This window comes from Patella vulgata, chromosome 3 (assembly GCF_932274485.2).
Source record: "Patella vulgata chromosome 3, xgPatVulg1.2, whole genome shotgun sequence".
In the NCBI taxonomy this organism is placed as follows: Eukaryota; Metazoa; Mollusca; class Gastropoda; family Patellidae; genus Patella; species Patella vulgata.
This window is the reverse complement of record NC_065881.2, coordinates 3,691,867-3,715,305: the sequence shown is the minus strand read 5'-3', so window position 1 is coordinate 3,715,305 and position 23,439 is coordinate 3,691,867. Positions and strand designations below refer to the sequence as shown.

Here is a 23,439-nt window from a genome sequence, read left to right as displayed (position 1 = left end):
ATAGGAGCAGAACAGTAGGACGTTAAACACCATTTCATTTCATTTCATTTACGAACAGAATGTCACCGTTTGACATGACTTGTGGAATATGTCTAGCCTCGTTTCGAGTCCATTGTTATAAATGGCGCTGAAACGCATTATGGTACACGATTCGTGTACCAATGGTAAAATGTTTATGTTGCCTTTAAAAATATTGGATATCAGAAGCCCATCTTTTGCCGGTAAGATCACAACATCAATGTTGATTTAAATTAACAAATAATTTTTGGGGTCATTTTCTTGCTTTGTGTTCACCTTTGCCGGCGACCTTGTCTCTTCAAAGCACGTAATGATTTAGAATGAAATGAAATGGTAGGTTAACTTCCATGTCGAAGACTGTGGATGATATTGAGTTAGAGACTTAGCTCCTTTAAACACATTTATTATTTTATTAGCTAATAGAATGTTATAATATTACTCAAATAACACCGAAACATTTAACTGCTAGCTATAATATTACTCAAATAGCACCGAAACATTTAACTGCTAGCTATAATATTACTCAAATAACACCGAAACATTTAACTGCTAGCTATAATATTACTCAAATAGCACCTAAACATTTTAACTGCTAGCTATAATATTACTCAAATAACACCGAAACATTTAACTGCTAGCTATAATATTACTGGGGGGTTTGGATGACCGAATGGTTAGCACGTGCGTGCTTTATCATAAGACCTGTCATTGAGTCAACTGGCGTGGTTTCGAATCCTCGGTTGTACGTGACAAGGAGTAGGGTCGCCTGTCCAACCTCGTGGGTTTTCTCCGGGTCCTCCGGTTGCCCCCCCCCCCTCTGCTAAAGACCGCTACGCGCAAGCGAAATATTGAAATAAAATTAAACCATATATTAGTCCCGAAATGACCTAGTTTGTGTCGAGTGGACGTTAAACCCCATTTCTCTCTCTCTCTCTCTAATATTACTCAAATAAAATGAAAAGGGGTTTAGCGGTTTAACGTCTTACTGTTCTGCTCCGACTGGGCTATATGAAGACGGTCATACGCCATACAGTGTGTTATGAGGGAAATTTACCCGGACAGCTCAAAACAAACGCCATGACTCGACGATCATTGGCGACCATGGAGACCACGGCACGATTTTTAGCGTTTCGACAATGCTTTTACCACGCTTATAGCGATCTTGACGCCCTTTGAGACCATTTTCCGGCGCCGTAGCAGCGCAGTATAAAGGACATCACCCCTGTCTGACGGGAGGTATTAGTATTATAATATTCTAAACATAGACCACAAGTGATTCACGTTACAATTATACAATCATATTTCTATAATATATGGTCTAATTCTCTCAAGTTTGAGCCTGAGAAATAGACGGTACATCAAATCCTACCTCTATGTAAACCCCATTTCATTTCATCGCATAAAAATAGTGTCTGCAAATGGACTGGCCGACGTTTTAGATTTCGAGGTCCCATACGCACGTTGTCGTGCAGGTAACAGATGCTTTGGCAGTTGGAATTCACTCATTGCATACTGCATGGCGTGTGCCCAGTCTTGCAGAAAATTAAGCCGTTAAACCCCATTTCATTTCATTGAAGGTGTGTTCGATACGTAAGAGATATAGCAAAATGTGATTAAAACAAATTTAATTGATCGCGCGTACCATTTCGTACAGACATAATAATAGGAGTTTATCACCACTACAATTAGTTTAGTATTCTCACAGGAAAACGAGAATATAAATAAAGTCCTGTATTATTATTAATTATATATCATCAATTGACGGTGTGTATATCACCCCTATAAATAGATAGATATTATACAACGAACAATAGAGTTATTTTTATATCTGTATTAAACCGTATAACCACGTCATGTACAAGGGCCGGTTGTTCAAAGCTCTGTTAAAGGGATAATAACACTCTTGCTGGCTTGACAGCTCCAGAAAATAAAAAATAGCCTTACTCTAAGTACTAGATGTGTACTAAATATTCAAAAATATTTTTAAATCCAAGTCACATTTGAAAAGCTTTACGTCAGGCTTTTCAAATCATTTAGTTGAATTTTTCCAATTTTTTAAATTAGGTGTGTTAAGATGAAATTTGTATCACCAATTAATTGAAATATTGTAAAATAGTACAATTTGTTGACTAGAATAAAGATTGGGACATATTATTCAGTTACAACAAGAGTGGTATTGAGCCTTTAACTTATAATGACTGGGTAATATGGAGTTAATGGATAGTTAACTTGCTGTTATATTTAACAAGAGAGAGAGAGAGAAAGATGGGGTTTAACGTCAACTCGACACAAACTAGGTCATTTCGGGACTAACACATGGTTCAATTTTATTTCAATAATTCGCTTGCGCGTAAGGGTCTTTAGCAGTGGGAGGAAACCGGAGGACCCGGAGAAAACCCACGGGGTTGAACAGGCGACCCTACTCCTTGTCACGTACAACCGGGGAATCGAAACCACGCCAGTCGACTCAATGACAGACTTTATGATACAGCGCGCACGCTAAACATTCAGCCATCCAACCCCCGATATAAATAACTAAGGTGTTGGGATCCGTTATCTGCCATTAGTCAGTTGTCACTCGTAGTATATCCTAGCAAAGAGTCATAGATTACTCGTGTAATTTTCTATAGAATATTCTGGATGGTTGGACGATGGGGCGGGGGGGGGGGGGGTGCTATTCCATTTTCTATAGGATGAAATACTATAGTATTCTACAGAGTTTTGGGGGCCTGTAGGAAATAATGGCCCCAAATATTCTACAGTTTTTATAGTGCAAACGCCGTAATTATTCTATTCTTACAGATTTAGGTTAAGATTTCTAAAGGAAAAAATAAAGTATTCTATATATTTTTATAGTGTTTTCTATAGTAAATTCGGTTTTCTGAACAGATTGCACAGTTGTCCTACTGTCTTCAGTTTCTTGTTAATACTAACTTCATACATATACATTGAATTTGAAACCAATAAACAGTCTTCTCTTGGATTAACTTTAATCAGTCTGTTCGCTAACGGATAATGAAACTGACTTTCCAGCGGTTTGTTCTCACTTTCCCAGCAGATTAACCCTACTAATTAAGCGGATTAGGGATTAGTTATAGATTAGTGTGTTATACTCTGTTTTAAATTATTGCATAAACAGTTCAATTTAACCTATGACATGTGTGAACTATAAATCACTGTCTGATTTTTCGTTCATATGTCAGTTTAATTTTATACTTAATTACGATGAACACTGTTTATGATAAAAGTTTATTAAATAGTTGAAAGTTCAAATTGTATGTCATTCCAAAATGGCTAATGCACAGGTAAACGTTAGATTCATTCCAAACTCGAGAGGTACTCGAAGCCTTGTTTATGATAATTATAAGTTTAGTGTTAAGACAAGAAGAGGAGCCATCATTCACTGGAGGCGAACTGTTCGTGAATGCCCTCAAGCTGATCCAACCAAATTAAAAGTTGACATGTTTTTATCAGCAATGAAAGAATCGGTTAAATACTAAATTTGTTAATAAAATAACTTGTATGTAAAGTAGTTAATATTGATATGAAAAATATATATGTACATGCTAAATTTGTTAATAAAATAACTTTTATGTAAAGTGGTTAATATTGATATGAAAAAGACTATAGTTTTAACACCATTGTTACCCTAATTAGTACTGGTCCAATGAGTTTACCTGGAAAACAATAGCTGCTGGGAAAGTGAGAACACCCCATTTCCAGCATAAGAAATTTAACGGACCGTTAACAAACGTGCGGCACGTTAGCAAGATAACGATCCCTTAGAGTCTAACGGAGCGTTAAAATTACTTAGTTTTTGAGCAACCGATCCCACGACTTTAATGAGCGGCGGATCTTAATAACTGCCATGAAAACTTCAGTATTTTGTGTGTGTGTGTGGGGGGGGGGCTGTGGGGTAAATTGGGTTTAGCATCCTACTTTCCTGCTCCAACAGAGCCAATGAAGACGGCATACACCATAGCGAAATTTACCGGAGACAGCGGCGCTACGAGAGGGGGGTAACATCCACTCGATACAAACTATGTCATTTCGGGACTAACATATGTTTTTTTAATAACTAGGTCATTTCGGGACTAACATATGGTTTAATTTTATTTACATAATTTGCTTGCGCGTAGGGGTCTTTAGCAGTGGGAGGAAACCGGAGGACCTGGAGAAAACCCACGAGGTTGGACAGGTGACCCTACTCCTTATCACGTACAACCGGGGATTCGAAACCACGCCAGTTGACTCAATGACAGACCGTATGATACAAAGCGCACGCCATGGTTCCTGAAGTGTAGTCAAATGAAAAATAATGTCTCGTTTAATTGGGAAACATGACATACTAAAAGTAAATAGACAATAATTATCCTCCCTATCAGTGATCATAGTAGAATCTTTATTAGTCTCTAAATGATTGAAGTAGTCATTTCCGTTTATATATCTCAAGAAAGCATCTACTTATATTCTCATTGGTCATGTGAATCCGCCTCTCCGCCCCTTGTATAATAAGACGTCTGTATATTGAACGACATGACTACACAGCCTATATCTGTCTGATCTTCAACTTTACAAGGACATCCTTAATGACGATGATGTAAAAAGCTATAATTAATGAAACGGAACTCTCCCCTCTATATCTATTAGACTCATCATAAGCAATCTTGTATAAATATATCAGCTCTTTCACCAGTTCAACAAACGACTTGGGGACGTAGAATAGACTAACGACTTGAAGACATATAGCTTCTAACCCTACATAAAACGGTAAGCTATGTACGGCTTATATTTCGATATATGATCAGTTCAGCTAATTTTGTGCACTTACTTTTTAAAACCATTTTATTTATTTATTTATTTATTTATTTATTTATTTATTTATTTATTTATTTATTTATTTATTTATTTATTTATTTATTTATTTATTTATTTTATTTATTTATTTATCTTTCTATTTATTTATATATTTTATTGGTTTAGTTCATTCATTTTTTTGATTATTTAGTTCTTTATTGATTTTTTCTACTATAAAATTGCTATCATTCTTTCGTGTAAAGAGAATATTCACAGAGGCGATTTACCCTTTACTACCTAATACTACCCAATACCACCCAATACTACGCAATAATACTGAAATACTACAAATACTACCACATGCTACCTCATTATTGTGAAAAACTAACAGAATACTTCAAATATATAAACAAAAATGAGTTAATTCGCGGTATTGGGTAGGGTTGGGTATTATTGGATTGTGTTGGGTAGTATTGGGTAATTGCTGATTTTTGTCTCAACAGAAAGCCTACTGAGATCGACATGAGGATAGGGAGTGTGATTTTATGGGGGATTACCCTTCTGATGTATATGGTATTGGTGTCGGCACAAGATCCTGAATCAAGTTAGTATTCATTAATATTATCAAAACTTATAGTTTACCGTTAAACCAATACCCTGGTACAATATATCTCTGTTGGTGCTGACGTGCCATTAAACAACATTACATTCCTGAAAATGGATTATATAAGCACTAAATCTGCCTATTAGATGTCTTTAGTTTGACTTCAAAAGTTATATAAATTATTATTTAAACCTTGATTCACATGACAAGTGTATAATCAACTCTCTAGCACATCGGATGGCAGGGGTTTAAATGGATTAGAACGCTCGCGAGATTTAAAAATGTCCAGTGTCGTTGCTACGATAATAAACAATTTACGCTACATCGAACCCGGCGACTTCAGCTTAATGAGTCAAAGTTTTTTGTTCACGGGGTTATGAGAGAGGGAGAGAGAAATGGGTTTAACGTCCACTCGACACAAACTAGGTCATTTCGGGACTAAGATATGGTTTAATTCTATTTCAATAATTCGCGTGCGCGTAGGGGTCTTTAGCAGTGGGAGGAAACCGTAGGACCCGGAGAAAACCCACGAGGTTGGACAGGCGACCCTACTCCTTTAATTTAATTTAATTTAATTTATTTTATTTTATTTTATTTTATTTTATTTTATTTTATTTTATTTTATTTTATTTTATTTATTTTATTTTATTATTTTATTTTATTTTATGTTATTTTATTTTATTTTATTAATTTAATTTAATTTAATTTAATTTAATTTAATTTAATTTAATTTAATTTAATTTAATTTAATAATTTAATTTAATTTAATTTAATTTAATTTAATTTAATTTAATTTAATTTAATTTAAAGTGCACATAAGATATGGGCTTGGAAACTTTTGGATATGTGTAGCCAATGGTTACTATATCAACTTTACGGCAAGTTCACACCAATCTCATTGAAATTAATTCAGTTATCTTCACTCAAAGTCGTAAAAATAGACCTCCCGTAAAAACGACTTTGCCAATTATCGAAAACACTCTTAATCCCCTCAGACGCCAGTGACGTCACAGTGACCGAATGCATATTCGGAATGTTTATTCCTTAATTACCTATATACAACCGGCGTGTGTACTCATTAACGCCTGACTGGTTCTTTAATCCCCCTTAGTTCCTTAATTAAATAAAACAATTGACTACGGAATAATTTGTTTTGTAATTCATTTTAATTTATGATTCAATTTAGAATTTGTTTCTCATGACAGGAATTTTACTACCCTCTAACATCGTGTACAGTCCAATTGATTAGAGATACATTTTCGTCAAAAGAGTATTGTGGTTCTAATTTCCGCGAGTAAAAAAGTACAGTGTTAAAAAGATGTGGTCATGCAAATTGTATCATAAAAGTCAAACATGATTGAAAAGCGATTTGTAAATGACGATCCGTTATCATCGTACGACGGATTTGACTTCATTACTCTGAAATAGACCGTAAAAATGAAATGCGAAAAAATATCTCAATATACAGTACAAATAAATTTTGAGGGTAACCATCTAAATGGAATAACAGACAGATTGAGAAGTGTCATCTAACTATCTTTGTGTATTGATAATAATATGACAAGTAGTGTCGTTAATATCTGTCATTAATTAATCAATGCGACTAAACTTATACAGACTTGGGGGTCATTATTTAATTTACATCTCGGTGTTAGCCGTGATTGTTAGTGGGATTAAGAATGCTGATTAGGTAATTATCTTTATTACGCCGGCCAGATCAAAGACATCACTCTAGGTGGAATGTGTGCGTAGTACCCACAAATGAACTAATGGTAGAATCGTACACACACATATTAATGGTATAAAATAATTAAGTTTTACTAATAAGTTTTTTTAAAATTACTTTATACCCAATAATTATTGCTCACCGGTGTTTTTGTAATCAAGTAGCCTCGTATTATTTGTTGATTGGGGTTTAAACAACATTTAATTGATGGATGGATTAACGTTTTAGATAGTGATACGATTAGGTTATAATGTCTAACATCGGTTATCTTCTTTATAATAAAAGTATTTTACAATTGCATTGACAGTTTAATTACTCACCAAACGGCACCAGGAACTCCACGAATGATCCCGTGCAATTTTCGCGGCGAAGTTTAACCTCATTTACTACACCCGTAGTACATGGAACGGTACATGATAATAAGATACCAAGCGTTGATTGGCAGAGAAATGAGTGCGATCTATTGTACATGTTTTGCATAGTCATCGGAAAATTCCATATTCACTCTAGTTGTTCTTTATGTATAGAAATGGTTATTATTATTATATATAGCGAATAATGAATATATCGACAAATGACTGGCACCATTTGTATTTCGGTATTTCGGTACTTAAGTTTGGGATATCAAGTATTACGGGGTTATCCAAATTACCGGTAAATGCGCTAATTTCTTGAGTCATCTTCATTTAACACGTGACCTATTTAAACAAAGGCAGCTTAAATTGATCTACGGCATGATACGGCATTTCAAATTCACTCTAAAATATTCCAATCACAAATGTCTAATCTATACCAATGAAAGACGATAATTCGGTGATTATGATTAGACCAGTCACGTGGTAATTGGACCGTCAATAGACGCTTGTCCAGTTGCCGTGTGTATTGATAGTGCTATATTGTACATACAGTGAGATATTGTATAAATAATGTATATACTATGTGTAGTGCCTGTGACGTCACCAGCCAATCAACCGGATTAAGGTCGTAATTGACAAATCGAAAAGCGTTTTGGCGTGTCGGATACTTAAACATTAAAAGCGGACTTAATTTTAATCAGATTGGTGTGAACTTGCCGTAAAGTTGATATAGTAACCATGGGCTATACATAGATGCAATTTAGATTTTTGATCTTACGTGGTCTTTCATTTAATTTAATCCTTTTATTGTCTTTTTCAGGCTCGCCCAAAACGTTTGTCACGTCAATAACTATGTGTGCCGCTCAGCTTTCTAAAATGAATAACAAATATTCTAGAAGGGCGAATCTCTACAAACTCCCTACACGGCCCGAAATACGGTAAGATATTTAATAAAATGAAATAAAATAAGGTTTAACGTCTTACTGTTCTGCTCCGACTGTGCTAATGAAGACGCGCATACGCCTTACATTGGGTTATGAGGGAAATTTTGCCCGGGCAGCGGCACTATGCCCTACTCTTATATTGAATTCCAATTGCCAAGGGATCTTTTACGTGTACGGCAATGTATACACAGGGCCTCGGTTTTTCGTCCTATCCGAACGACTAGACAGTTCTCCTTGTCAAGCCCTCCTTCCATCACCAATGCAGAGATATTTCTGTTGCACATATTTTGTGTGATTAATTCTAATACTCAAGTACATTTTGCCCGGACAGCGTCGTTTAGCCTACTCTATTCTTCTCTAAATAGTTCTTTAACAAATCCTCAAAATAAATCAATTTTTGAATGGATTAATTTGAATATGGAAAAATAATCAGCTTAGAAATCATCAAATTTACACAAATTAACCCTGCTATTTAATTAATATTCTTATATTCAAGATTATATGTTTTTAATGTTACGGGGCAATGGAATGTGTTAATGCCTGGGTATGTGTCTGGGTTTACCAAAGATGGCTTTACACACATGAGACTCTCCACCAGACTGGCCAGGGTCGTGACGAATTCGCTTCTCGTCTAACATGGAGACAAACCATTAGTAAATCCCTCTCCGCCATCGTTTGATGGAATCAAATCATTAAACTGACATTACTATTTTTTGTAGCCAAAGATTTACATCACAAGCTGGATCTCCATGTCCCAACACTGGTCGTTTATTCCGTACAGCTGATGGTTTCTGTAATAATATTCGCAGACCGTCCCTAGGACAATCATTTGAACGATTTAAACGATTTGTTCGCTCAAACTACAATGATAGTAAGTATTATAAATAACTATCAACTATCGGGGTTTGTTACTTATATATGGGTCATTAACTATCGTGATTTGTTCCTTATACATGGGTCATTAACTATCGTGTTTTGTTCTTTATACATGCGTCATTAACTATCGTGTTTTGTTCTTTATACATGGGTCATTAACTATCGTAGTTTTGTTCTTTATACATGGGTCATTAACTATCGTGGTTTATTCCTTATATACATTAACTATCGTGGTTTGTTCCTTATGCATGGGTCATTAACTATCGATTATCCACCAGCGCTGCCAAGTTAATGAAAGATCTGCTCTATATCTTCCAACACTCGCGACTTGGCTCTGAATAAAGTAATTAGAATTAAATTTTCAATATATTGATTCTTCTATGGCCTATATTGGAACCCTGGTAACAAGAATGGTCAACTCATAATGCACCTTTATGTATTATAAATAACTATTAACTATCTCTGTTGAGATCGGACCCGGATCCTTGAGGGGGTGTTGGATGGCCGAATGGTTAGCACGTTCGCGCTAAAGTCTGTCATTGAATCAACTGGCGTGGTTAGGATTTCCTAGTTTCCTCCCACTGCTAAAGATTCCCTAAGAGCAAGCGAATTATTGAAAACAAATTAAACCATATATTTGTTCCGGAATGACCTAGTTTGTGTCGAGAGGACGTTAAACCCCATTTCTCTTTCTCTCTCTGAATCTTTGAGATATGTATTGTATTGATAGCATGCATATCTACCATTTTTCTTGCAAAAATGTCAACAAATTGATTTGTTATTAATAGGAAAGGGTTCACCAAGAATATTTGGACGGTGTCGAAGAGTCGGAAGAAGGTGGTGTTCCAGAAGATTATTACCAAGTGCTAGGACTGTCAGTACCGTCGTACACCCGGAAGTCAAGACACAATCAATTGGTACAGTCATGCGCATGCAGTGGGGACAATTCTTAGATCATGATTTTACTGCTGCGGCTGTAGAACAACGTAAGTGTATCCACACTCTGATATCTTTATACTTCTTAACTCATACAGGGAGACACGATTCCTGACACAAGAGAGAGAGAGAGAGACAGACAGACAGAAAGACAGAAAGAGAGAGAGAAAGAGAGAGAGAGAGAGAGTTTAACGTCCACTCGACACAAACATTTCGGGACTAACATATATGGTTCAATTTGATTTCAATAATTCGCTTGCTCGTAGGGGGTCTTTAGCAGTGGGAGGAGGACACGGAGAAAACCCACGACATTGGACAGGAGATCAGACTCCTTGTCACGAACAACCGGGGAATCGAAACCACACCAGTTGACTCAATGACAGACATTATGATACAGTAATTCAGCCATCCAACCCCGCCAGTGAGTAAGGAAAGGCTACCCTAACCTAGAGGTTCCGCGTTTGATCTCTGTGTTGGCCGAAAAAGCTCATCGTAATTTTCCGGCGTGGTTCCCCCTTTTCAGTGGTGCAAGACAGGGGACAACGTATAGTCATTCGGATGGGACGAAAAACCGAGGTCCTGTGTACACAATAGACGGGCATACGCCATACAGTGTGCTATGAGCACAATTTTGCCCGGCCAGCGCCACAATGGTCTCTTCTTATATCGAATTCTAACTGCCAAGGAATTATTTACGTGTACGCCAATGTATACACGATTTTTCGTCCCATCCGAACGACTACACACTAGCTGTCCTTGTTAGGCCCTCCGTGCTGCACGACTGACAAGGGGAAACCACGACGGAAAATCACGATGAAATATCTCGGTAAATGCAGGGATCGAACACGCGACGTCCAGACTAGCGAGCCAGCGTGTTACCCACTTAACCATGCAATATAATATTATATTATATTATATTATATTATATTATATTATATTATATTATATTATTATTTAATTAGCCGAATCGCCGAGAACCTGTTGTGACCAAGCCGCCAGTGACTCTACAATCTTTAGAGGGTAAGTATCATAAGTTATAACATTTACAGGATGGACACACTCAAACAGTCTAAAGATACTACAAACACAAACAAACACACACAAATCAGTCCAAAATCATACATGTGCGTGACAAAATAAAGGTGGAATTCAAGTAGCACCGTTGTTCAGATAAAACAAATTCTCTCAAAGCATACTGTATGGTGTATATCTGCCTTTATTACCCCAGTCGGTGCAGAAAAGTAGGACGTTAAACCCCATTTCATTTCAATTTATATAATTCATCAATGCATGTTACATACATAATGTATAACCTTAAATCCCATCCTTTAACTTAAACATACATTATACAAGAGCTAAATCCGCCTATTGCAGGTCTTTATTTAGGCCCGAAATGTTATATAAACTATTAATAAGACATTTATTAATAAAACAAGACCATAATCGACTCTAGATGTCATCGGATACTCGAGATTTTAACTAGATTAAAACGGTTCGCCATTTGAAAAGTCCCGATTATACTTGTCAAAACTACAAACAATGATAACTTGGCAGAGAATGAAGTAATTCGAATGAAATTTTCAATATTTTCTTTTTTTATCATCTATTTTCGAATTATTATAGCAAGAATGACCAACTCTTCATTAAACTCTGTGTCTTTAATGGAGATCTATAATGTAATGTGATCTGTTGTTTCAGCACGGACGACTGTTTCCCCATACAGATTCCCCAGACGCCTGTACCAGATCGATTTTTCACACAAACATGTCTGGAGTTGGTTCGATCACGAGCCATTGATGTTAACTTTAGTAAGTTATTCCATGAGTTGAGTAATCTGGGTATAAGATGGGTTGAGTAATCTGGGTATAAGATGGGTTGAGTAATCTGGGTATAAGATGGGTTGAGTAATCTGGGTATAAGATGGGTTGAGTAATCTGGGTATAAGATGGGTTGAGTAATCTGAGCATAAGATGGGTTGAGTAATCGGGGTATAAGATGGGTTGAGTAATCTGGGTATAAGATTGGTTGGGTAATCTGGGTATAAGATGGGTTGGGTAATCTGGGTATAAGATGGGTTGGGTAATCTGGGTATAAGATGGGTTGGGTAATCTGGGTATAAGATTGGTTGAGTAATCTAGGTATCAAATGGGTTGTGCCGATGAAACGGGCAGTCATAGACTTGTTCGGGTATCTGGGGCATTGGATCGGATAGCTGGTGGATCTTATGGTTCTCGTTGTTGATCAATCAGTTATGCAAGCTAGGAGTTCAGTCCCAAAACTGGGAATATCGTCAAACGTCGACCACCGACCTGGACCCAGCACCTGGTTATTGAAATAATGATACATCATTTCTTTTTTGTGTACGCCCATTGAATGTGTAGAAACCGAGTTGGTGTGTTAATTTTACAATTTGATTTTAGCTCGACGCAATCCACGAGAACAACAGAATTTATTGACAGCTTTTGTGGATGCTTCCAATGTTTATGGCAGTGACCAGGAAACACAGGATCGTCTACGAGGAGTTAACGGTAAGGATAATATCTCTTCTAGCTCTCACGTGGAGTTCGCGGTAAGGATAATATCTGTTCTAGCTCTCACGTGGAGTTAATGGTAAGGATAATAACTGTTCTTGCTCTCACGAGGAATTAACTGTAACGATAATATCTGTTCTAGCTCTCACTTAGAGTTAATGGTAAGGATAATATCTGTTCTAGCTCTCACTTAGAGTTAATGGTAAGGATAATATCTATTCTAGCTCTCACTTAGAGTTAATGGTAAGGATAATATCTGTTCTAGCTCTCACTTTTAAAACGGAGTTAAACCCTTAAGACCCGAGATATCTGCAATGGGCAGATTTAGCTCTTACATAATGCATCTTTAACATATTACTGAACGAATATACATGTTCCGCCCAGTTCACACGACATGTAAACAGTGGTCTGTTTGATATTTAATATACATGATCCGCCCAGTTCACATGTAAACAGTGGTCTGTTTGATATTTAACAGGACGTATGAAGACATCGGCTGGTGATTTATTACCACGAGGTAGAGATGAAGATTGTATACGAGGACCTAATGCTCCATTCTGTTTCGATGCTGGTGAGTTGTCTTTCTTAGCTCAGTCTGATTAAAACACAGACCCAATTTCGTTTCGTTTTTTATAGTTCAAAATTTCATTTTACTTGTCCTTACTACACTAGGATCTGGAAGAGTTATTATCATTGACGTGTTCTGGATGGTGTGAGGGATTAGCCATTTAAACGGTCTGTTACGGCGAGCTTTAGGTGTGTTTTGCACGGAAATGTGGGTAATCCACTAGTAACATCAATGCTGATTAGTTAAGCAAATATCTGACGTCATAGGGTCAAAATCCGCTCGTATGACCTCTGAAGCAACCTATCACTACAACCAGTCAGATCTTCATGTAGTGTAGGCCATCGAAAGTATAAAAAAAAACGAAACGAAATATAGATCTGTATTTGAATCAGACTGATCTTAGCTAATTATCGTTCCTTTGATTTGAAGATGAGAGATTGACCGACGGCCTTCTGTAAATGCCAATAATCACAGCATACGTTATCATGCGCGTGTCAAGACTATCACATGATCCCTCAAAATGGCGATTCCCTCATTCCGCCATATTGCCGTCCCGTTAATCAATAAAAGTGGACTATAAGAAAACCAAGGAACTTCTTGTCCGGAACTATTTATTTAGGGGACATTTTTCAAATTCGAAAAATTTCAGGTATTTGTGTTGATATCTACACTTCGTAATAGCCTTACCGGAAGTACAGTAAGTACCGCAATGTACCGAATAATCCCGAGTTGTGTTATTACTATATTATCATTATGTTTATTGTAACAGTGACTCGTGAGTAGGATGTTGAATCGCTAACTTGTCGGTCCCGTATTCAATCCCGATGTTGACCGAGAGAGTTGTCCCCCTTTTGTCAGTGGTGCTGGGGGATGTACTGACAATGGATAACATAAAAGAACCCTTGACAGTTAGACATTAAAACGATTGTTTTCATTCCATTTGAAAGAAAGTTGTTTATGCTATTACAGGTGATGAACGAGTGCACGTGTTCCCGGGTTTGACGGCTTTACACACGCTCTTTGTGAGAATCCATAACTACATTGTAGAAGATCTAACCCAACATAATGCCAAGTGGAATGGAGAAAGATTATTTCAGGAAACCAGAAAAATTATCAGCGCCATTATGCAGGTGAGTAAACGAACCTTAAAGGTCACCGGAAAAGCATCATTTTTTTTTAAAAATAATGCAAGTAATTATGTCAACATATCCTTTCCAGAACTATAACCCGAACCTGAATGTCAATATTACCTGCATTAGACAGGTAAATTTCAACATTAGTAATTTCCGCCGTTCTCCGTGGGTAGTCGTAACTTTCCATCCATAAGCAATCCATGACGTCATTGTAGTCCTTCTGCACATAGAAATATAGACTAGAATATGAGCAAAAGGACTAAAATGACGTCACAGATTGTTTATTTAAGGAAAGTTACGACCACCCACGGAGAATGGCAGAAATTACTAATGTTGAAATTTACCTGTTGTAGGTAATATTGACATTCAGGTTCGGGTTATACTCATTTTACGTGGACGTTATTCAGTACTAGGACTTGCCATAGATTGTTCGACTGGGTTGTCTTGCGTAACAAGGAACTTGATTTATAATTTTGATTTTATTTTGGTTTTCGGTTTTTTTTTCAGAGAATTACTTATTTAGAATTTGTCCCCGAAGTATTGTCGGAATCGACCATTAAGAAATTCGACCTGGATGAAGGAAACTTTAAATACGATATCACAAGAGACCCAAGCATAGCGAATGTTTTCGCCACGGCAGTGTTTAGATATGGTCACTCTCTTATTCCTAATTTCTTGGTAATCGACGGCAAACAGGTCTTGTCACGACAGCTCTTCAACAACCCAGAGTTCATCTTCACCAGCTTGACATCCCTGGTGGAGAATCTGGTCTCTAATCCGGCGGAACTGCGGGATCGTTTCTTGACGGAGGAAATCACGGATCATCTGTTTGAAACGGCTGCAGGAAGTTTTGATTTGGCTGCTTTCAATATTCAGAGAGGTCGAGATCATGGTTTACCACCGTACAACTGGTTCCGGCGATTCTGTCGTCTGCCTAGAGTCACATCCTTCTCATCTCCGGTTTTTGGTAATGGCGGACCTTTCCTCGCAAAAGTCTACGAGTAAGTAGAAATCACCAAAATAGTAATTGCTTCCCCAGGGTAGTGGTGGTGGTGGAATGGTCGTGGTTTCGATTCCTGGTGTCAGCGTTTGCGACTTGGAGATCGGGGCGACTTCTCAGCCTCGTGGGTTTATTCCTGTTCCTCCCACAGATAATAAGAATAATACAACTTGTTTGTGATATCGCCATCGGCTTCCCGAGGGAGAAGAGTTACTTCCCTTATCTCGCTATACCACGGAATATTGTGTATACAGCCAGGGGCGCACAACAGGGGGTGGGGGTGGAAAGGTCAACATCTCCCCGTTGAGCTTAGTCCAGATAGGCAAATGGACCGGTTATTTTGCCCAGTGGGTCGGTCTGTTCGGGAAAATCATTGAATTTTACACATTCAGTGAAACCAAAATAAGGCCTACAAATCAATATGTAACTGGGACATTTAAAAAGTACATAATTATTTGTTGACCTAACTGGTATTAAAAAAAAGGATTTTCTAAGACTTAGTGAGCAATTTTTTCTGGCGCACCCCACCCCCAACAGGGAAAATATGACTGTTCGAACCTGTGAGCAATTCTCTCTTTCCCCTCTCCCCACCCCCCCGCCTCCTTTGAATGGCATTTGTGTTGATCTTTTGGTCTAGATTCGAAGAAGAGTGTTTGAATTTCCATTTTCGGCCAGATTTTGGTGAATGTTCATGATTTTGATGAATATTCGTGATTTTGGTGAATATTCATGATTTTTAATATTCATGATTTTGGTGACTATTAATGATTTTGGTGAATTTTCATGATTTTGATATCATTTTCTATAGATCCCTTTCAACAGGTCATCAGGCCTAGCAAAACATCGAACTGACCCCCCCCCCCCCACGTCAATATTGGTCTGAAACCATCGAATATATAAAGGGTTGTCGTTCCTGATGATTTGTTAAAGTAACTATGGAGTTGTTGTTTGAAATGTATAATTATTTTACAGGCACGTCAATGATATTGATGTTTTTGCTGGGGGTATGGTAGAGCTAAGTGAACCGGGGTCTACACTTGGTCCTCTCTTCTCCTGTCTTATGGCCAGACAATTCCGAGATTTGAAATTTGGAGACAGTTTTTGGTATGAAACTAGAGACAGGCGGCGTGGATTCAGTGCTGGTGAGTCAAATATACAAAATATATAGCCGGATCTAAAACATAGTGTCATTGCAAATCGTCAAATGTCGGGGAAAACTGTCCAGTTAAACACAGGCAGAGAAAACAATGTACAAACCAGTGAAATCAAATTCAAATAAAAAATGAAAATAAAAATGAAAATGAAAATAAAAAATGAATGTCACAGTGAAAATAAAAAATGAACAACTCTTTCAGATCTTAGTGTAGTGAAGACAAGTAAAACGAAATTTTGTACTATAAAAAAAAACGAAACGAAATAGGATCTGTGTTTTAAACAGATTGCAGAAAAACAGGGCTTTATTTCTATATCGATATATTATATTCCCTAACACATGTTACATACATGTACATATATAAGTTAAAACTCGTAATCTCCTTGTTCTTACAGCTCAACGGCGATCTATCGGACGTGTTACTTTGTCACAGCTTGTATGTCAAGGTGGTTTTGGTTTGAAGAGTGTTCAGAGGAATCCATTCAAAGTCGTCCGAGCAGGGTAAGTCTATATTATAGAAGATTAGATAAAGAGCTGGCAGTTCTCGTATAATAGTTAAAAACTAGATAACGTAAAGCGAATTTGCTAAAAAATTTCAGTCGAATTGCTCAACGATGAACTGAGATATTAGATTTTGAATTTCAGGCTAGCCTCGATCATCATTACTAAAATCTGTACGATAAAAAACAATGTCTAGATGGCTCATTTTTACGTTTAATCATCCTTCACAAAATGGATTCCAATCCGCTAAATATCACAGACTTACGATGGCATCGAAAGTTGATTTTGGTCTGGATATGTTAATTTATGTCTAATTAAACATACATTATGCAAGAGCTAAATCTGTCTATTGCAGGCCTTTCTTTAGCCCATGAGCGTCATTTGCATTGTTCTGAAAAATATCAGACTTTATCAACGCTAAATTGCAATCAGGATAGCGCCTGGGGGACTGACAATGGCATTATTTCTAGGGTGGGACGAAAACTGAACAGGTTCCCATGGGGTGGCGCCGGGAGGACTGACCATGATATGGTGTCTAGTCCTTTGGATGGTACGAAAAACTGACCTAGGTTTCCGAGTGCTCAAGAAATTGTGTCTAGTCGTTAGGGTAGGGCGAAACCCGAACCTGTTTCCATGGGGTTCCACCGGGAGGATTGATCATATGGTGTCTAGTCCTTTGGATGATACGAAGAATCGATCAGGGTTCCCACGAGTTTCCGCAAAGGACCGGTGTATGTATAAGGGTGGACGTAAAAGAAGGTCAAGTCGTTTGGGTAGGACGTAAAAGAAAGTCTAAGTCGTTAGAGTAGGACGTAAAATAAGGTAATTCCTCCCTAGTATTTCACACGAGACCACAGAAAAATATAACCGCGTGTTAGTCCCATAATAACCAAAATATTATGTTGAGACGAGACGATAATTCTTATAATATCGTCAATAGATAAATATTATCTGTGGTTATAAATGTATGTTTGACCAATTTAGGAGCCACAGTGGCTAAGTGGGTAAGACGCTGGCTCACTAGCCTGGAGGTCGCGTGTTCGATTCCTGCATTGGCCGAGAAAGTTTATCGGGTTTTTCCAGCATGGTTTTCCCCTTGTCAGTGGTGCAGGACCGAGGGCCTGACAAGGACAGCAGTCTAGTCGTTTGTGTGGTACGAAAAACCGAGGCCCCGTGTATACATGGACGTGTACGTTAAAGATCCCTTGGCAGTCATAATTCGATATAACAGTAGGCCATATTTCCGCTGCCCGGGCAAAATTTCCTTCATTAGCCCAGTCGTAGCTGAAGAGTAGGACGTCCATTTCATTTCTTTACTCAGACAGTAATTGTGATAATATAATTAGTAGATGAACATTATCCGAGGTTATAAATATATGTTTATTTGTATTTTGTAGAAATCTTAAAGTTGACTGTAGCAGGTTTCCAAAAATTGATCTGTCTCCGTGGTACGAGCATTAAACACCTGAACAGGTACACAACACCTGAACAGGTAAACAACACCTGAGCAGGTATACAACACCTGAACAGGTATACAACACCTGAACAGGTAGACAATACTACCGACAGAAAAACAACACCTATTGTTCGAGACTTGAGAGAAAAACAACCATTGTTCGAGACTTGTCTTCAGAGAGAAAAAAATCAAACTTTGTAAATTATAATTGATTGATTGATTAATTTATTTGATTTGTTTATTTAACTGTTTTTTTTTTGTGAAAATGAAAGTTGTATTATAGGCGAGTAATTCTTATATTAATACACTAACACTATTTATGGAATAACAATTACTGGTTTATTAACATGCAACGTTTCGACGATGATACGCTCGTCTTTATCAAGCAAATGATGACATCATCGTCGAAACGTTGCATGTTAATAAACCAGTAATTGTTATTCTATAAATAGTGTTAGTGTGTTACTGTTCAATTACTAAATGTCACTTAAACAAGTTCTTATATTAATGGTTTGGCTGCTTTATATTTTTGTTTAATTTTTTAAAATTATGTTTTAATAATTGAAATATTTATTTTTGTAAGAAAATTTTTGCATCACTTACAGTATTATCTTTATCTTTGACAAATGGGTGGTCGAGAGAGAGAGAGAGAGAGAGAGAGAGAGAGAGAGAGAGGGAGAGAATAGGGTTTAACGTCCACTCTACACAAACTAGGTCATTTCGGAACTAACATATGGTTTAATTTTATTTACAGAATTCGCTTGCATGTAGGGGTCTTTAGCAGTGGGAGGAAACCGGAGGCCCCGGAGAAAACCCACGAGGTTGGACAGGCGACCCTACTCCTTGCCACGTACAACCGGGGATTCGAAACCATGCTAGTTGACTCAATGACAGAAATGAGTGGTCGAGTGGTTTAACACATTCACATGACGCAATCTGATTAAAACACAGATCCTATTTCGTTTCGTTTTTTTTATAGTTCAAAAATTCGTTTTACTAGTCTTTACTACACTAGGATCTGTAAGAGTTGTTATATAACCTGTGTTTCGGTTGAAGTGAGGGATTAGCCAATGAAACTGTCATTTGCAGCGAGTTCTTCGCGTGCGATGTACGGAACTGTGGGTATCGTACTAGAAACATCAACGCTGATTGGTTAATCAAATGTCTGACGTCATAGGGTCAAAAGCCGCTCATATGACCGCTGAGATGACCTCGCACTACAACTTGTCAGATCTTTGTGTAGTAGGGGCTATCGAAGGTATAAAAAACGAAACGAAATATAGATATGTATTTTAAACAGATTGTCAAATGACGTGATTTAGATTTCCCGCTTTATACTTTAAAAAGAGTGGGGTCGTCTGTCCAACATCGTGGGGGTTTTCAGACCCCCCCCCCAACAAAAACCATACGCTCATGAAATAGAATTGAACCATATATTAGTCCCGAAATAACCTAGACATTAAACCCCATCGTTGACATCTAATCTGACCTCTTCTCTTGATCTGGAGAGTAACTTTGGCCTTTGTTCCCCGACCTCCTTGCACAGTGAAGATGGCCTTCAATTTGAAACGTTAGTCTACGAATCACGCGGACATACTATACGCCCATATGTAGCTTGAGAAAGGCTACAGATACAGGCAAGTAATTAGCACAAATACATTAATGGTTTTACCCTTATCGGAAGTGGGCGTAATCATAGGCATATCAGACTGAAGCCTAAAGCCGCTTGATCTAGGGGGCCTCATTCGAACGTAGTATTTTTGACATTCCTCATCATTATCGACTTTGCTTAATGGTGTTTAAAACATACGTTGATCTTCCTCTTACAGTAAAAGTTGGAGATGAGATGGAGGAGGGGCTCATGATTCCGATACTGCGAAAATAATAGTACAACATGGTTGCTGAAATGGAATGAAATGAAATGGGGTTTAATGTCCTACTGTTCTACTCCGAACTGGGCTAATGAAAACGGGCATACGCCATACTGTATGCTATGAGGAAAATTTTTCCCGGACAGCGGCACCCTTGGTCTTCTTTTATATCGAATTCCAACTGTCAAGGGGTCCGTTACGTACACGCCAATGTGTACACAACCTCGGTTTTTATTCTCAGCCGAACGACTCTACGTTGTCCTGCACCACTGAGAAGCGGGAACCAAGTCGGAAAGTCCTGTATGGAATTTCTCGACCAACACAAGGATCGAACACGGACCTCTAGGTTAGCGAGTCAGCGTCCACTCACTGAGCCGTGCGATTATAACCAACACGTTCAAATATATTAAAGGGGCATGCATTATAGGAGATTAGATACAGAGTTGACAGTTCTGGCTATAATAGTTTAAAAAATAGATAACATAAATAGAATATGCTGAATATTTCAGTCAAATTCCTCCACTCTGAACCGAGATATTAGCCATTGAATTGTAGGCTATTCTCGATCATCATTACTAAAGTCGGTACGATAAAAAAAACAAAGTCTCGGTTATCCATAATGTATGTTTAATGATTTTATTACAAACAAAAACTAAAACGGAGAACTATCCAACCATAAACATGCAGTGACGTTAGACACTCGGTAATCTCTGTTAAAACATTATTGGTGGGCCGAGTTAACAATCCCACCTTAAACATGCAGTGTTAGACACTCGGTAATCTCCGTTAAAATATTATTGGTGGGCCGAGTTAACAATCCCACCTTAAACATGCAGTGTTAGACATCCGGTAATCTCCGTTAAAAAATAATTGGGGGGCCGAGTTAACAATTCCACCTTAAACATGCAGTGTTAGACACTCGGTAATCTCCGTTAAAAATTAAGGGTGGGCCGAGTTTTGGCAGTAATCTACATGATATATGTATAAACGGTGTTAAATTAAAATAGCGATTCACATAACCGCTTCCTTTGGCAAAAATGAAACGGTACTGTCGTATTACTGAACAATCGAAACAAAACAAATGGTTAACCCCTGTGCGGTTGATCATAAGGTGAGTCAACTGGCGTGGTTTCGATTCCCCGCTTGTACGTGACAAGGAGTAGGGTCGTCTTCCAGCCTCGTTGGTTTTTTCCGGGTTCATCAGTTTCCTCCCATTGTTTAAGACCCCTGCGTGCAAGCGAATTATTGAAATAAAATTGAACCATGTATTAGTCCCGAAATGACCTAGTTTGTGTCGAATGGATATTAAACCCCAATTAGAGTTAACACTGATTTAGATAAAGAGCTGGACATCCTACCTATAATAGTTAAATAAAAGATAATGAAAGGTGGATATATTGAAAATTCCAGTCAAATTCAACAACATTTTGAGCAAAATCAGAGCTATTTGGAGAATGGCAGAATCTCGATTGTCATTGCTACCGTTGTTACGATAGTAAACAAAGTCTCGATTATTCATTTTTTAATCAAATCATTAACTGCCAATCGTTTTGAATCTTTTGAAAATCAAGAGCATCAAATGACCTAGAGAGTTGTCATGGACTTATTATGTTAATAAATGTCTAAACAATAATTTATATAACTTATAAGGCATACAGACATAAAGATTACAATAGGCAGCTTTAGCTCTTACATAATGCATCTTTAAGCAACAATCGACAACCTATAATTTTTTACAGAATTATTTTCAATTCCAAGCCGCTTGGTTATCAACCATTGATATTTTTAAACATACATTATGCAAGAATTAAATCTGCCTATTGCAGGTCTTTCGTTAGGCCTGAAATGTTATCTAAATTATTAATTAGACATTAATTAACCTAGACCATAATCAACTCTCGATACCATCTTATGAGTCCTATTTTTTTTCATAGGATTTGAATCCGATCTGCCATTCAACGTCCATTGATGATTAAACGTAAAGATGGATAATCAAGAAAACTTTGATGAATTATCGTGACAGTGATATTAACGACAATCGAGGCTACAGAGATTCTAAAATAAGGTTTTATCGAATTAGAATGAAGATATTTCCTTTACATTATCTAGTTTTTAACTATTATAGTGAGAACTACCAGCTCTTTATCTAATCTCCCATAATGTATTTTTAATTTTGTTTTCTTATGTTGTAAATTAAGCCATGAATAAACTGGATATAGTCCGAAAATTATAAATGGCGGTCGGGGATTTTCTTAATTTATCTTTTACGAAATAGTCGTCGTCGTCGTTCATTTGTAGGGGGTGGTGGAGGGGGTGGTGACGTCTCTCCGTTTAATGCATTCAGGAGATCTTGCTGTCCATCTGGAGGTGGAGGGTTGTTGGGTATACTGCGGCTTACAGGTCCATTAGGGTTTCTAGGCCTATCACCTTGATTTAGGCGGAATGGACGTTGAATACGTGGTTCGGTTTGTGTTGGGGCGACTTCCGCTACTTGGTTGCTAGGTTCGACGTGGTCGATCAAAACATCTAGGTCAAAATCAGCAATTTCATCGCAGGGTACGCGTCCATTACTGTAAATATAAACAAATAAAAACATGAGATAAAGCCAAGAGTAAGTTGTGCTATAATATAGAAAGTGCCAGGGGTTCTGTTATATTCACATCATGTGTACACAGTACCTCGGTTTTTCGTTCCATCCGAAGGACTATACGGCCAACACGGGTCCTCCTAGTGGGGGAACCTACTGTCTGTGTGATGACACTCTGTCCATTATTTTTAATTCATTTATATAAAAGTTCCACCACTCGTTTGTTCAAAATGTGTGGCCGACGTCTGTATGGAAAACCGCTGTGGGTCGGTGAGTAACCAGGGGAGTGTGAAAATAATTGATCTAGTGCTGTGTGTAGAATTGTGTGCATACAGTAGCCACTAAAGGCTCAAGGGAATTGCCTTCCATGGGTGTCCTTTTA

At 37.6% G+C, this 23,439-nt stretch overlaps 1 protein-coding gene across 1 annotated transcript; it reads left to right on the top strand.

Annotated features, from left to right (window-relative positions):
- The first annotated feature begins 4,684 nt into the window (after nucleotides 1–4,684).
- LOC126814677 (eosinophil peroxidase) lies at nucleotides 4,685–18,906 on the top strand. Its single transcript, XM_050539994.2, has 14 exons — nucleotides 4,685–4,788; nucleotides 5,319–5,419; nucleotides 8,322–8,439; nucleotides 9,165–9,316; nucleotides 10,110–10,307; nucleotides 11,220–11,277; nucleotides 11,956–12,065; nucleotides 12,678–12,785; nucleotides 13,267–13,359; nucleotides 14,326–14,486; nucleotides 14,997–15,490; nucleotides 16,462–16,631; nucleotides 17,038–17,143; nucleotides 18,541–18,906. The coding sequence occupies exons 2-14, from the start codon at nucleotides 5,338–5,340 to the stop codon at nucleotides 18,602–18,604; spliced, it is 1,914 nt and encodes a 637-aa protein (XP_050395951.1). The 5' UTR covers nucleotides 4,685–4,788; nucleotides 5,319–5,337; the 3' UTR covers nucleotides 18,605–18,906.
- Nucleotides 18,907–23,439: the final 4,533 nt, after the last annotated feature.

Excerpts from the sequence above, each read along its gene's own strand:
- LOC126814677 (XM_050539994.2), top strand. The coding sequence starts at position 5,338 with ATGAGGATAGGGAGTGTGATTTTATGGGGGATTACCCTTCTGATGTAT. Across the intron at positions 10,308-11,219 it reads TGCTGCGGCTGTAGAACAAC|CCGAATCGCCGAGAACCTGT; the intron begins GTAAGTGTATCC and ends TTATTTAATTAG. Across the intron at positions 14,487-14,996 it reads TTATCAGCGCCATTATGCAG|AGAATTACTTATTTAGAATT; the intron begins GTGAGTAAACGA and ends TTTTTTTTTCAG.